This window comes from Cinclus cinclus, chromosome 6 (genome assembly GCF_963662255.1).
Source record: "Cinclus cinclus chromosome 6, bCinCin1.1, whole genome shotgun sequence".
Classification (NCBI taxonomy): Eukaryota; Metazoa; Chordata; class Aves; order Passeriformes; family Cinclidae; genus Cinclus; species Cinclus cinclus.
Genome location: NC_085051.1, coordinates 1,833,659 through 1,848,690, shown reverse-complemented (window position 1 = coordinate 1,848,690; position 15,032 = coordinate 1,833,659). Strand labels below are relative to the sequence as shown.

At 40.7% G+C, this 15,032-nt stretch overlaps 1 protein-coding gene across 1 annotated transcript in view; it reads left to right on the top strand.

Moving 5' to 3' along the window:
- HIPK3 (homeodomain interacting protein kinase 3) overlaps window positions 1-14,753 on the top strand; it is a 62,776-nt gene extending 48,023 nt beyond the window's left edge. The window contains exons 4-16 of the mRNA XM_062494263.1: window positions 657-776; window positions 2,472-2,558; window positions 3,429-3,613; window positions 4,401-4,560; window positions 4,950-5,073; window positions 7,363-7,484; window positions 7,633-7,757; window positions 7,866-8,027; window positions 8,941-9,237; window positions 10,487-10,627; window positions 12,073-12,308; window positions 12,548-12,675; window positions 14,286-14,753. Coding sequence (XP_062350247.1) covers window positions 657-776; window positions 2,472-2,558; window positions 3,429-3,613; window positions 4,401-4,560; window positions 4,950-5,073; window positions 7,363-7,484; window positions 7,633-7,757; window positions 7,866-8,027; window positions 8,941-9,237; window positions 10,487-10,627; window positions 12,073-12,308; window positions 12,548-12,675; window positions 14,286-14,753 — 2,355 coding nt within the window. The remainder of the gene's footprint in view (window positions 1-656; window positions 777-2,471; window positions 2,559-3,428; window positions 3,614-4,400; window positions 4,561-4,949; window positions 5,074-7,362; window positions 7,485-7,632; window positions 7,758-7,865; window positions 8,028-8,940; window positions 9,238-10,486; window positions 10,628-12,072; window positions 12,309-12,547; window positions 12,676-14,285) is intronic.
- Window positions 14,754-15,032: the final 279 nt, after the last annotated feature.

The window sequence follows — 15,032 nt, the reverse complement described above, 5'->3', positions numbered from 1 at the left end:
TTCTAAAAGAAATGCATCTTGATAATTTCAGAGCAGAGTTTCTTTCAGGCACAAAGCCAGTCCATTCCCATCACACTCAGTAGCAGATTTTCTTGGACAACAGCACTATCTTTTGCTGCCTGGAGCTTGTACAGGCACTCCCTTTTCACATGGAATGTTTCCTTGAAATGCAGGTGTGTCAGATGTGTGAAAGACTGATACACTGGAAACAGCAAATGGGAAGGATTTTTATCAAGTTACATAATGAGAACATGCAAAAAACCCCAAGAACATTGAAGTTGTGTAAGCAAACAAAGCACTCCTACTGATTCTCCTGTTTAGAATTAAAGCAACACATTTAGGGTTTGAGTGGGTTGAGGAGGTAATGACAGCAGCTCTCCCCAGCTCCTCATTCCTGCGATCCAACCTAAAAAGCTTGCTTATATAGGTCATTTGAGAGGTTTGTTTGTGTGTGCTTTTCTCTAGAGATGGAGAGAGCAGTGCCAAGTGCTCAGGTTTTGGTTTCTCCCCCTGTAAGATGTCGCTGTTGAACTGTGATGCTCTGAGCGTGGTTCATTTTGTCATTTTTAAAATGAAATTACAAGTCTTTAACTGTGTTGGGATCAGGTTTTGAAAACAAGAGGTCAATTGTTTGCCCTTCTGTATTTTTTCCTCAGATTCGTTACATTTCACAGACTCAAGGTTTGCCAGGAGAGCAATTGTTAAGCATGGGAACGAAAACTGCAAGATTCTTCTGTAGAGAAACGGATGCACCATATTCTAGTTGGAGATTAAAGGTAAACAGTAGAATGTAGTAGAAACCAGCACAATATTTTGTGAGCAGAGAAGCCAAGATGCACTACAAGGCCATTATCTCCCTGGTGCATCTCCTGTGGTTTTCACCAGCTCCTGCTCTTTATCCCTTCCATTTTTGCTGTTCCCCAAGGTGCAGCTGCCAGGCTGTGCTGTGGCCAGTGCGTGCCTGCCAGGTGGGGAATTCAAATTAAACCTCGTATCTGCAGAGGTACTAAATGAGTAGGTTTGGTTTGTTTTGCTCTCTTTCTTGCTTGGTTACTGCTTTTCACTTCATGGAAGGAATTTGTCTCTGAGGCCCACACTGCTCTGTCAACATTTGTCCAGAATTGGCTTTGGGATCAGAAATTCCTAGGAGAAAAAGGAGATTAAGAAATAACATGGCTGTGTACAGCTCATTTCTTTTAGATCTCCTGCTAAAACAGCCTTTGTTGGCTGAAAGCTGCCATACAGTGAGTGCAGACAAAGTTAAAACAGAATGTACTTTTATGTTCTGCACACCTTGCTTCTTTCTAAGCGACATTACTGCACTCGGGCCACTCAGAGCTTTTCCTTCCTATGCAAATAATTTACTTTTAAAAAAATAGGATTGCTTCATGGCCCAACTTCCATGGGTGTACCAAGGAAGCAGTCAGAGCTGGCAGGAGATGTCTGCAGTACCAAAGACCTGCCCAGTTCCCAGCCCCAGTTGTGTAAGTGCCCCAGGCAAGTTGGAAAATCCCCGGCAGTGCTGGGCTGGGGCTCCACTGGGGTTATGTAAGATTTCTGCCATCACACCAGCCTGGCTAATCCCACACTCTGCTTTCTCAAGCACTTGGTCTTTAGGTGACACTTGACATCTGGCTTCTCCATGTCAGAAAGAGTTCTTGGTGCAAACAGCCCTCCCCAGCTCCTGGTGCTCTTTGTTACCTTGCAGAGGTTCATTAGGAGTTCTGATATGGACCATTGCTCATTACTTGGCAGGGTTTGTCAAAGTAATTTCATTTTGGAAACTTTCCTGTAATCTGCATGTTAAAAGCTCTTTCTGTGAAGTCCCACCTTGCCTCTTACAGCACCAGCCTACTGCTGCTGTCTGTGTTGAAGAAGGGAAATTATGACAGAAGGTACTCTACCGACTCATAAACCACTCATTCTCTAGGGTGATTTTGTTTCATACTCAAGTATTTAAAATATTTACAGCAGTTGTTGTGTATGTGAAGGAATAAAAGTATGAAAATAAAAAAATAGAAAACAAGGAAGTTGAGTGGAGACTGCCTGGTTTTTGGTTTCTTTCTTTTACAGTGATGTGATGTTGGTGCTGCTTGGGGTTTAAGGTCTGAGTTTGAGAAAATTGGAAAAATACAATAATAGAAAAGCTGTGATATATAAAACTGTAAGAGTTTCATTAAACTGTTCTATGCTGGGCTTTCAGCACTTCCTCTGTGATTCATAAACTATCTGTTGTAATCCAGTAGTGTGGTTTGTCAGATGTAAAACATTGTAGTTATTGTCTTTTGATTTAGAGAATGAAGGTCGCCAGTAAAGCAGCATACAAATATATAACTGATATACTAATTATTTGGGAAAAAAAACAGTGTGTTTTAGGTCAATAAATACATGAAGTTACTTTGTAGTTATAGGTGACCTTTATTGACAGATTCTAAACTCAGCTTTCCTTTTTTTTTTTTTTTTTTGCCCAGACATTGGAAGAACATGAGGCAGAAACAGGTATGAAGTCTAAAGAGGCCAGAAAGTATATTTTCAACAGTTTGGATGATATAGTGCACGTGAGTATTAAAGCCTCCTTCCTCTGCAAAAGGAATGTGTGGGGATGACTGGTGATTTAAAAACATTTTACTGGTTTTGAAAGAAATAACTTTTAGAATATTATTTATTGTGTCTCAGTCATATTCATTCTTCTCTGATGGTCTGGGGAAAATGTCTGGCTGTGTCAGCCCTTTGAGCTTTTAGTAAAAATCTTCTTTTTCCATTGCTTGTATTAAACAGTGGAACTTGTCCTTGTGGTGGGGGAACCCTTGAATTTTGTCTAAAATGTAGACTTTCTCTTCTACTTTATCTGCCACTGTGGCAAAGAATAAACAAAGAATGCTTGTGGAACCTGCTCTGTTTATTGTATGATTTCCAGTATAATTCTGTTATCTTGACAATATAATTCTAAGAGTAGTTTTTTAAATTTCGTTTTTAAAAGCATAACTGTCTCCTTACTTTTATTTAGCTTTATACCTCTCTAGTCAATAAGAAAAGGCAATTTTTTGTTGTCTTTCATATCCTGAAAAAAGGATCAAATCTTGTTGCAAGGTTGGCATTAATACATGCTTGAAATTGTTTTTTGAAGATCAACTCTGTTGTCTAAGTTAGACCATAGAAAGATCTTTATTCCAAATCTTCTTAAATTCCAAGTCCCAGCCTGGAATAAAGCCTTCAGCAGTTTTTGACTGGGGAGGTTGCAAGGGGGAGCAGTGTGCATGCCTTAAAAAAGTCACCAATTCCAAGCCAGCTGTTTTGGGATAAGTCAAATTCACCATTCCCCCATGTGATAAAAATGCTGAATATTAATATTTTATAGCAGAAAACAATACCAGAAAGAGTTAAACTAATATGCTTATCTTCTATCTGACTGTTTTGGTCGATGCCAGGTGAACATGGTGATGGATTTGGAAGGAAGTGACCTGTTGGCAGAGAAGGCAGACAGGAGGGAATTTGTCAGTCTGTTGAAGAAAATGTTGCTTATCGATGCTGATTTAAGAATCACTCCAGCTGAGACCCTGAACCATTCTTTTGTTACCATGAAGCACCTCCTCGATTTTCCTCATAGCAACCAGTATGTAACAGAAATCTCTGTTGTTGCAATTCATTTATCTGAAAGTGTTGTTTCTTCTGCTGTCAGAGAGAAAAAAAAATCTTTCATAATTTTTGCAGTGTCTTAGAAAATTCTTTCAAGTGCTTGCAGTACTAGATACATCTACTGGGTCAAGGGAACTGCTTGAATAACTATGTTTTTCTCTGAAAGTAACAGTTGGAGCAGTAGATTTCCAAGTTGTTTTTATGCATGATTGTTAAAATTCCAGCACTGCAGAAACTTGGGTGTGAGTTTTGGAAGCATGAGGGGCCCTAGTTCCTGTCAGTCATTGGGGGCTAGGGTAGGCATTTCCTCTTGAGGTTAACATCTCAGATGCTTCCTTTCATGTATTGATTAATGTGGACTATATTGAAAGTTTTCTTGCAGTTCTGGAGTTATCTATTCACCGTACATTTCCTAAACTTGCAAGTATTTTGCTGAAAGAGCAAGCTTTTCCCATCTATTGAATTTCCTATCTTTCCTGTTTGTACCCAGCTGTTAGAAAATGGTGTTAGATGGAAGGAGAAGGAAACAGCAGTATTTTTGTTGAATTTAAAGTAGCACCTCAGAGACCTGTTGTGACCGATAGTAGCAGCAGTGGTTTTGTTTTTCTACCTGTGTGCATGATCCCGTTCTGTGAAACTGGGAAATGTGGGGTTTGAACTATTTTTCCCCTTATTGTGTTTTGGTTTTTTTTTTTTTTTTTCTTTTTTAAACCTTTAACGACATGAAATGGTGATTAAAGCAATTTATTTTCTGGTTCTGATAGAGTGAAGTCCTGCTTTCACATCATGGATATTTGCAAATGCCGATCAAACCTGTATGACTTAAGCAATTGCAATAAAACATCACTTATGAGATCAGTTGCCTCAGGCAGTGCAGCCAACTTGACTGCAAGCTTTACCAAAATTGGTCCAGTAAGAAGTCAGGTAAAAACAACAGCTCCTGTTGTTCTTGGTTTGATTTTATTTTGTTTTAACTGCAAGTTCACTTAATGTAGTTTTTCTAATTAATTTAATAATTGAAAAAATTGCATCTGTTGAGTGGCAAAATCTTCTGTCTTGCTCTCATTTTTACCTAATGTTTTCTTACACAAATCCCTTAGAGTATGCTTCAAATTAAGTTACAAGCTGGGATTGCCAGTGCTGTATTCTGGTGCCCTCCAGTGGCCCAGTGTGATGGCTGCCTGTGAAAAGGATTTGAAATGTTTTTTACGAGTTGATTTAGTTATTTACTGTATGAAGTGCTGGGACAAGTGTGTGAGAGATGTAGATTCACCCTTCCAATAACGTGGCCTGTGTTGAATCTGTTCCCATAGGCATTAACTGCATCTGCCCACTCAGTTCTGCACCAAGGGATCCCACTGCAGGCAGGAACTGCTCCGTTTGGTTGCAGTGATGTTTTCCAGCAAGCATTGATTATATGTCCTCCAGCTATTCAAGGTATATTTATTGGTAGTTGTCACAGTTCCTAAAATATGAGTGTTAGTGCCTGTCTGTTAGCAATATTTGAGTTTTCTGTTATATCCACTTAAGGTTTATATTTAAACCAGCTTAATTATGTCATTAAAAATCAGCGTGAGAGTCAGATGCAGATCCATTGCACCTTTCTGAAAGAAGCAGCAAATCGGCACCTGCAGAAAATTATTTAAGCAATCCAGAGCCCATGTTCATGTCCTATACACATACACATATAAATATATATCTTGGATAAAATAGGAGAAAGATGTGTGAAAGGAGAAGCAATAAAAGGAGGGTGTTCTGAAATAAAATTTGAGAGGGAAAATGAAGGGAGTATCAGTGTTTTATCCTAGTAGTAGTCATTTATGGAAATGTGAAGCTAGTTTATACTGTTGCTTATTAACTTAGCTTGATTATAGTCTTTGTTCCAAAGATGACATTTATTTGTCTTGGTGATGTTCAAATTCATGTTAAGATCAAGTCTTGAAGTTATGGAATTTACAGGGAGTAGTTTTTTTAAAGATTGACCTTAATTTTCCCTCTGCATTTTAAAGGTTCAGAAATGACACTAGATGCACTCTGAAATGAAACAAACCAAAAATATTCAACACTAAACTTAAACCCCAGGTAGTCTTAATCTCTAGAAAGACAGATATAGCAGACTTTATCAGTGATGTTATTTGTGGCAGCTGGATCTTCCTTGGGTTCCAGAAACTCAGGAAAAGTCTGAGTATTCACCAGGGTTGTCATGTAAAGCTGCTTCACACAGATTTCCTTCTGAGTCCTTAGTTATTTAAATTGTATATGTTCTTTACACAATGACATAATAATAATAATAAAGCAAGCCCTACTGTTTTCATTATTCCCAGATGAATAAAGTGATTTGTAGAAAAGGAAGCAGTACAGGCAGACACTTTATCTGTGATTTGTATGCTTTATTCTTAATATGATGATAACTTTCCAAATTTAAATTCTGCTACGGCTGAAGTGGAGCGATATATTGTTTTCATCACATAGGTGACAAGTTGCTGGCACAGATGAAAAGGGGTTACTAATGGCATCTGGCACTGCTTCAGAGTTTCCCAACTTGGCTGCTCTGTGCAATATCTGAGTGCTAAAACTCTCTGCTTCTGTCAGAGCTAAGATGTTGCTCTTCTAGATGGCTGTGGGGAAAAATAATCAGTCAAGTGCATTTCAAATTGAAAAGCTTTGAAGTGCATGGTTATAACTTAGTATTGTGTTATGACATGAGAGAATTACATCAGATGAAAACCTTCTTTCATCCTGTACTGTAAAGATTAAAAAAAAACCTACCAAAACACTTATAAACTTAAGAGTAGTAATTCTTTAGTAGTTACCTGTGAACATGGATTGCTTAACCTTTGAGTAAAGCATGAGGCATGAAGTGCAGTTAGATGATGAGATCAGGGATATCTTTTCCTAGCTGGTATTTTCTTCAAGCATGGCTGTTTTGCTGCAATGTCTGTTAAGAAAACTACCTCTTTCATTATAGTTAGACATTATTATGTAAAAAAATGTTATTGCAGTATTGCAGCATTGCTATATGTGTATTTCCTGTGACAATAATGAAATTTAGGGTATGAGATGCATCTTTTTTGTATTATGCTCTTGTGAGCAGTGCTATAGTTTGCGTTGTTTTGATAAAGAGAGGAATAGGATTATGGATTCTACTGCAAATACTTGATGAGGTACACAGAAGACTTTACATAGTTTCCCACCAAAGAGATGGTAGTGAAGAGGGACATTATACATGTGGCATTGTCAGCTGTGAAAGCTGAGAGGAATGTGTTTCAGCCTGCTGGAAATACAGAGCATGAGGAATGTGTTTCAGCCTGCTGGAAATACAGAGCATGAGGTGTGCAGGAGTCCGTTCTGAGAAGCTTTGAAATTCAGTTCTGCTTACTTCTGCCTGCTTCCTTTCAAGTTCTTTTAATGTAGGTTGTGATAAAGAGTAAATGCTTAGCTCTGCAGGACTTTTCTGCCAAAGTCATTCCTCTTTCTAGTAGTCTGTTTCCAACTTGTAGCTATTGGCAATTCTTTCTGGAAACACAGCTCAAATATTTGTGCAGATAAGTTGTGGCACAAAAATCTTCTAGGTGTTAATTTGTTTGGCTTGAAAGTCTAAATTATGGAATTAGATCATAAAGGCATTTCGAAAGACAGTGAAATGTTTAGAAATTGTCCTCTGTGTTTGCTCAGGAAGTATATGCTGTTTGCCTAGAGCTTGGGTATGTGTTTTTTCCCCGACAGGAATTCCTACAAACCACAGCAAACCCACCAGTTTCTCCCTGAGGGTGGATAATGCAGTTCCACTGGTGACCCAAGCCCACGCAATTCAGCCACTACAGATTCGAGCAGGAATCCTTTCTCAGGTTGGCCTACCTTAAAGCATAACTCTTACTTATTTAGTTAGTAAATGTTTTTAGATGCAGAGTTCTGTTGCAGTCCCTCTGCTGGTCTGTGCTGAGTGTAACTTCAGTGAATTGCCTGTGCCATGAAACCTCCTGTGCTTCCCAGCAGGCGTGGTCGAGCCAGACACAGCAGATCCTGGTTCCTGCATGGCAGCAGGTAGCACCAGTGGCAGCTCCAGCCACATCTCTGACCTCTGATCCTGTGGCTGGCCCACAGAGGCTTGGAGACTGGGGGTGAGTCCACCTGCTTTTGTGCCACACCTCAGTGGCTGTGATTTAACAAGGACCAGGGGTGCTGGTGCAAATGACCTGCAATATAAACCTGCCTCTCCTTTTCCTCAGGAAGATGATTACCCAGGGTACCCACTACAGCTCAATGATAACACAGCCTCTTTTAACACATCAGATAACCTTGTCTGCCCCTCAGCCAATTAGTGTGGGCATTGCACACGTTGTCTGGCCTCAGCCTGCAGCTGCCAAGAGGAACAAATTGTGCCGGAACAGGTGGGTAGGATATTTCTAAGGCAGAACATTCAAAGACAGTGTACCTGTCATTGCTGTTTGTGGGCAAGGGAACAACTGTAAAAAAGTGACGTCTTTGTTGGACAGAATTCCTCTCAGTCTTTTGGAAAAATGTGTCCTTTCCCCTTAAGTTTTCAATGTTATTTTGGTGGTAGACTAGATGGAGCAATACTTGCGATACTAATTAGTTTTAATTCTTTTTGGTTGCTCTGTGGCTATCGTGGTGGAATGTTGTCTTTACAGTCTTTGGGAAGGTATAAGAATATACTGAGGTAGCTCTAATGAGATATTCCTAAGTTTACATGAGGGTGGATATATCAGGTTTAGTCAACTGAAAATTAAAGAGAGGCTGTATAACAGGGTTGCTGTGTGCCTTGCCGTCATCTTTCACTGACAGCCAAAAATACGTCAGCTGAAGAAAATACGCCCCAGAGTCACGCAAAGTAGTGGCAAAGGTGTGGGGTGCTCCACAAGGGGAAGGTATGGGTTATGTGGGCAGTGTCAGCAGTCCTGTACTAAGCAAGGGGTTCATCTGGAGCTTACCAGCTTTTATTTTCAAGGAGAGTCTTTGCAGGAAATCTGGCTGCATTTTTTTTGCTTTTTTTTTCACCCAAATGGGATTTTCATTTGTTTTTACCTTGTTAAGAAAGTGGGATTTTCGGTATACTGTATTTAATGTTGATGTCTTTGATATTACATACTTGGTATCTTTCTTGTTAATGTCTGAAACCATCCATGCCAAGTATTTTTGCTTGTGTGTACTGTTCCGTGTTTTTCTAAATTGGTGGCTTAGCCTACCATTTTAGGCTTAGCCTACCAATTGCCTGCTTGGGTTTTGTTGAAAACATCAGAATTTCCAGGTCTCTAAACACCGAACGACGCGCTTCCTTCGCAGGAGCAACGTGCTACAAAACACCAACATCCAAAACTCAGCCTTCATCTCTCCAAAGATCCTCAACCTGAAGGCTGTCAAGAGGCTGAGTTGTGTGGAAGCACAGGACAATCTGAACTCGGAGAGCCACGAGGGCGGGTGCTGCGAGGCCAGGCTCGGGCTGGCCCCTGCCCCCTCTGTGGCCAGTGCCCCACGCCAGGCTCTGTTCCTGGCCAGCTCCCCCAGCCCCACCGTCAGCGTCATCACCATCAGCAGCGACACCGACGAGGACGACGTGGCACGGACGCGCTCGCTGAGGGAGTGAGCACCTGCCTGCCTTCTTCAGCTTTGCTTAAATAGAGCTGTCTCTGGTGCCTGGAGAGGCTGCCTGGAGCAGGGGCTGGACAGAGATAAAGGAATAAAGTAGGGATTTATTAAAAGCCCTTCAAAGGATTCACCTTGGGTAGTGCAAGAGCTTGGCCACGGCTCCACCCAAGATGGAGCCTGAGTCAGGAGTTCTCACACTTTTATAAGTTTTGGTCCATTCCCATATTGGGGTTCATTGTCCAATTCCAGCTCCAGGTTCTGCAGTCCCACGCTCCCAGATTCTCCCCTCAATTCTCTGCCCTTTGCACTTTTTGGGGCTTAAACTGCAGCGCTGTCCTTGGTTCTGGGGCTGGAATAGGATTTTGTCTAACTGCACTGTGAACAGAAGTTGCTAACACGTTATATGAAGTTCAGAGTCACACCCCAATGCAGTACAGAATCTGAAAAATATGAAAGCTAAAACTTGAGGCATCATTTTAACACAGCTAATGAATCTGAGTTAAAGAAAGACAAATGGTGTGCTCCTAATCAAATTTCAGCAGGAAGTTAACTCGGTTATTGAAAGGGAACAACACCACCAAAAATCTACCTCATTAATGGTGCGTGTTACACCTTTTCAAACCACAGAGTTTTTTAGGCTTTTTGTCTTAATGCCATGCCCCATTTATTTGTTGAAGAACAATATTCTTGCTGTGTATACTCAGTGTTACCATTTTAGCAGTAGCATCCAGAAGATATTATTACATATCTATGGGTAGAAAATACCTCTCTAACAGTGTGAAAAGGTGAACCTTCGGGTGCAAAAGCAGGAGCTACTGTCCTCCAGTAGAGTTTTCTTTCACAGAGCCATCACAGAAGCATGGAAGGCTTAAAAATTTAATGTTTGTTTGACTTCATCCTTACTTGTAATAATTCCGAGCTGGAAGAGCTTGTATTTTAAATCTAAGCTTTGTCAAAGATTTCAAGGCTCTGAACTGCTGTATTAAAACATTTTAATCTACTTGTTTTAGTACTGATTCAGTAAAATACTTATCCATTTAGTGGGTTTCAAAAAATGCTTTTCTAGTCTAGAATTTTATAAGAACACTGGCCTAAAACCTGGTTTGGATGTAAAAGAAGCAAGAAATGGGGTGATAATTTATACTTTAGGGGCTTGGTCTAATAATGGACCCTTTTTTATTCCACAGTTGCCCCTAAATGAGTGGTGAATGTGTGTTTGCTGAGTTTGTGTTTTTGTGTGCAGGTGTAAAGGGAGCCTGGAGTGTGAAGCCTGCCAGAACACCCTGAACATCGAGCGCGTGTGCTCCCTGAGCAGCCCTGACAGCACACTCAGCACCAGCTCCTCAGAGCAGTCCAGCCCCTCTCCCTGCAAAAGATCCAACAGGTGACAACTCGGGCTCCTTTCAGCAAAAAGAAACATCTTAGTATACAGCAGGCCCAGCTTATACTAAAAAATGCAAAAGTTTTGTTATGTCGCCTGCTGGTGAGGGTAAATCATCTGTTTAAAAATTGATTTACTGTCCTACAGTTGCACAGCACAGACTGCTCTGTTCTCATTCCTAACAGATCTGTCTTGCTGCATTGGAAGCTTTGAGAATACTGAATAAAGGGTGTTCACATGGAAAATATAAACACGTTGTATGCAGCTCCCCTTTGGAATAAAAATCTTGTAGAGTTGCAAGATTAAAATAAGCCAAAGTAGTATGTGACAGATTTAGTCCCCACATATTTTTAATATTTTGCAGCCTCTGGTTTTCCCATTGTGAGTCCTGTAATCTTTAATGACATCGATGCTTTTTTCTTCTACCAAAAGTAAGGCTCACTTAGGTGAACGCTGTTCATTGGAACAGCTTTTAAATGTTTTTGTCCTCACTGCCTCATGTCTGGCTTGAGCCTTCAGCAGTTTCATTGTGCTAAGTGAATTCTAACTAAGGTCCTAACCAAAAAAGTTTAAAGTTTTTTTTGTTTGTTTGTTTAAAATAATTAAAGATTCTATCAGAGCATGTATTGACAAGGAGGTGAAACTCCAAGTCTGCATCAGGTAGTCTTACTGGTTGGTAGTTAACATTGTCAGTCCTTTGATATTTTTTAATAACATTTCAAAATTCAGATAAGTTTTTGTAAAGAAAGATCTGCTTGATTTTGTGGTGTTTTCTTTGAATTGTAAGGAACTGACCTGTAATTTAATTGCCTTTTGTAATTCTACTGTATGTCAATAGCAGAGGAGTGTGTTGGATTCTGGTTTCAGTAGCATTCTACTTATATTAAGTCATATAATTAGCAACTCGAATCAAAAGTTGTTAATTCAGAACTACAATTAATTGCTCAGTGGTTGTCACTATTATCACTATTTGTTACTTGAAAGAACTGCTCTGAATTACCTGATTCTGTTGGTTAGATCTTCAGACTTTTGTGCTGGCCCAGTGCCAGAGTGCTTTTCACAGGAAGTTAATTTTCATAAGTGTTTTTATTTGTATTGTCCTATTTTAAGCAACACACAATAAGGACGTTACATGAGCTGTAAAATCACTAAAGGACTTGATCATCTGTTTAGGCATTAGTGAATTCACTGCTGTTTCTTGATGTGCTGTAAGCTAAGCATGTATTCCATCAATTTTTAATATAAAGAAGTTACCTCTTTTCTCTGAGTCTTGCAATTTGTGGGCAGGGTGAGTTTGAATGGATGTGCTTGTCTGATTACAATGCATCTTTTTTATCCACCTTTGAGTAATTTCACTTCTATACATTTAATGTGTTAATTTAAGAAAAAGTTCCTCCATCATGAAAATCTCTTTGCTTCATTTCAATTCCTTTGGTTTTTTTTGGCAGTATGTCTGATGACGAACAGGAAAGTGGATGTGATACAGTGGATGGTTCCCCAAGCTCAGACTCCTCAGGACATGACAGCCCCTTTGTGGAAAATGGCTTTGTAGACAATAACAATAAAAATAAGGAAGCAAGAGCCTCAGTTAACCCTGAAACCAAATCAACTGTTTGCACAGTAGTGGTACCACCCATGAGACTGGAAAACAGGTTACATCTTGAGGAACAGATGGTGAATACAGGTGAGTTAGTTCAGGTGTTTTTCTATGCCAGTAGATAAGAATAGAAGTTTCAGTATTTACTCTATATATATATACATTATGAAGATTTTGACCTACTCATACAACTGCTAATCTGTAGCAACCACTTGTGAACAGTGCTAGGGTTTGTCATGCTTAACCAAATGAAACCTTGTCCAACTTTTTGGCAGAAGAGAATAGTGACAACAAAAGCATTACATTATTTATTTCTGTCTTGGAAGATGCTACGTGCCAGCCACTGAGAAAGGGTCGGTCTGTCCTGGGAAGAATAAACCAGTCTTCTGTGGTAGGAAACCGTCAGCAGAAACTGGCATCAGCATTCCATCAGCAACATGGAAACTTCAGTCAGGTATATGCACTCACATCTGACAAGCTCCAGACGTGGAGCTGGAGAAGCTGAGTTCCAAACTGAATGCTCACAGTTTCAGTTGCTGCTTGTGACAGCTGCAGGTTTTCAGTAGCTTGATTAAACAAGTGTCCAAATATTGAAGAACAGATTTCAATGTGCTGGGCAAGTCATAAGTGTCTTAAAACAGCTGACTCTATTTTAAAAAATAACAAAAAAGCCACACTGGGAAAATTGTCAATGGCTGGACAATATCAAAGCACAAGACAAAAGAAAAATATGTTAGGGTTTATTTTTCCTGCGTCCAAATGCTAAAATAATCATGGTTTGCAGTTAAAATCTGCAGCTGTATCTCAGTGTTGTTCTGTCAGTAGCATGCATGAAAATGTTTTAGTTTGAGTATCCAGAGGTGAGATAGAGCTCAGCAAGCCCAACTATTTCTTACCTTTGCTGCCAAGTAATGGAGGGGAGATGAGACTGTGCTTGTTGTTCCATCCAATGTTAGAAGATAGCTAAAGCTAATTTAAGAGTTACTTTTCTCATTGCCCAGCAATGCAGTAAATGTGTCTGCTTGGCTGAGATCTCAAGTTGACACATGACATCAAGCTTAAGCCCCTTTAATTAATTATCTTGCAGCTGTAGCTGCATTGAGCTTTTGGTTAGATAGCTGGAGGTACATTAATGTGAGAGCAGTACCTGTGAGAGCAGTTTGTGTAAGTCTTGCAGAGAAACTGTGAGTATTGTAAGTTAAATGCTAAATGAAAGCGTGCTGTGTGTAGATAAGAGGATTTAGCAATAATGACTTGAATAGTTTAGATTGAAAGAAACATTTGGGTGGGTGACACAGTCTCCCCTTCTGCATGATTATGCAAAAGGATTCGTTTAATTAATCCTAAGCAAACCTTAATATGATCAGCATGGTATTAATTTTTAATCTCTTCAATGTCTACAGCTCCTCAGCCTCTTGGCAGAAAGTGTAGAACGTTATTTTCATTGCAAAAATTTATGCTGATCCTTTCTTCTTTGGTTGATGCCCTATGTAGTTTGAAGTCTGCATCATTTAATGGGAGTAATTGATTTTTAGTCTTTTCTCTTTATAACTGTTAATGATTTCCACATCTTCCTGTGATCATAGACCTAGACTTCTGTTTGCCTAGTTGTCTCAGATATTTTCAATCCGTTTATTATTTTTTCTGCTCTCCTCTAAAATTTCTCTCCTATTTGTCCTCTTTGTGCCTCATTATGGTGCCCAAACTGAATGCAGCACTTCCAATTGATGCCAAGCCAGTGCTGAGTAAAGTGGAATAAGCACCTTGCTCATGTGATACATGGTATTTCTGTTAAAACAGCCCAGCATGGCATTTTATCCTATTTTTTTTTTTCCCTTTGCAAGAGCATTAAAATAATTTGTGTTCCATTTTCCATCTCTTATTGTCTGTGCCGCTATCTCCATAGCTAACACATCTTTTTTGTTCCGTCGAAGCATTTAATAGTCCCTGTCTCTATACTCCTCCCGATTTTAAGTTGACTAGTTTTAGTGCATTTTCCTCCATTTTTCCCCTCTCTCTTTGCCCCGGGGATCGCCAAGCCCTGTTTCTGTGTTGCGTGTCCAGGTCCAGCACTCCGGCTCGGGGCCGCAGGAGCGGAACGGGAACTTGGCGCCGCGGAGGAAGCAGCAGCAGCAGCAGCAGCCTTTCCTCGCGGCCACGGTGGCCAGCCACGCGTTTTCCCTGCCCCAGGGCAGCCCCAGCCACCTGCCAGGCGGGAGCTCCCACCTGGGCGCCCAGCCCGCCGTCCTCCCGTACGCGTCGCCCGCGCCCGTCGCGCACCTGCTGGCCTCGCCCTGCGCCTCCAGACCTCTGCTCCAGCACCCTGCACACTGCTACAGCCTGGCTCGCCCCGGAGGGATGGTGCACCAGGTGCCCGTGGGCATCAACCCCCGCCTGCTGCCTTCCCCCACCGTGCACCAGACTCAGTACAAACCCCTCTTCCCGCCCCACTCGTACGTCGCGGCGTCGCCCGCCGCCTACGCCGGCTTTCCGCTGAGCCCCACGAAGCTCAGCCAGTACCCCTTCATGTGAGAGCTCGCTGTTCGGGGCAGCTCGGCCACGCGGCGCTTCGGTTCCGGAGGAAACATGGTGTTTATTACGTATTAGCCATGGCACAACAGGAAAATTATTTTTTTGAATTGTGTAGACTTGGGTGCAATTTAAACAACTCTGAGCTTTAAAAAAAAAAACAAAAACAAAACAAACTCACTTTTAATGTGTTTTGCACATTTGGTATAACTTGTCTTTGGTCATGTTATCTTCTTATATAGTAACTTTAGACAGGTGACTTATGGGAGCAGAAATCTGGTT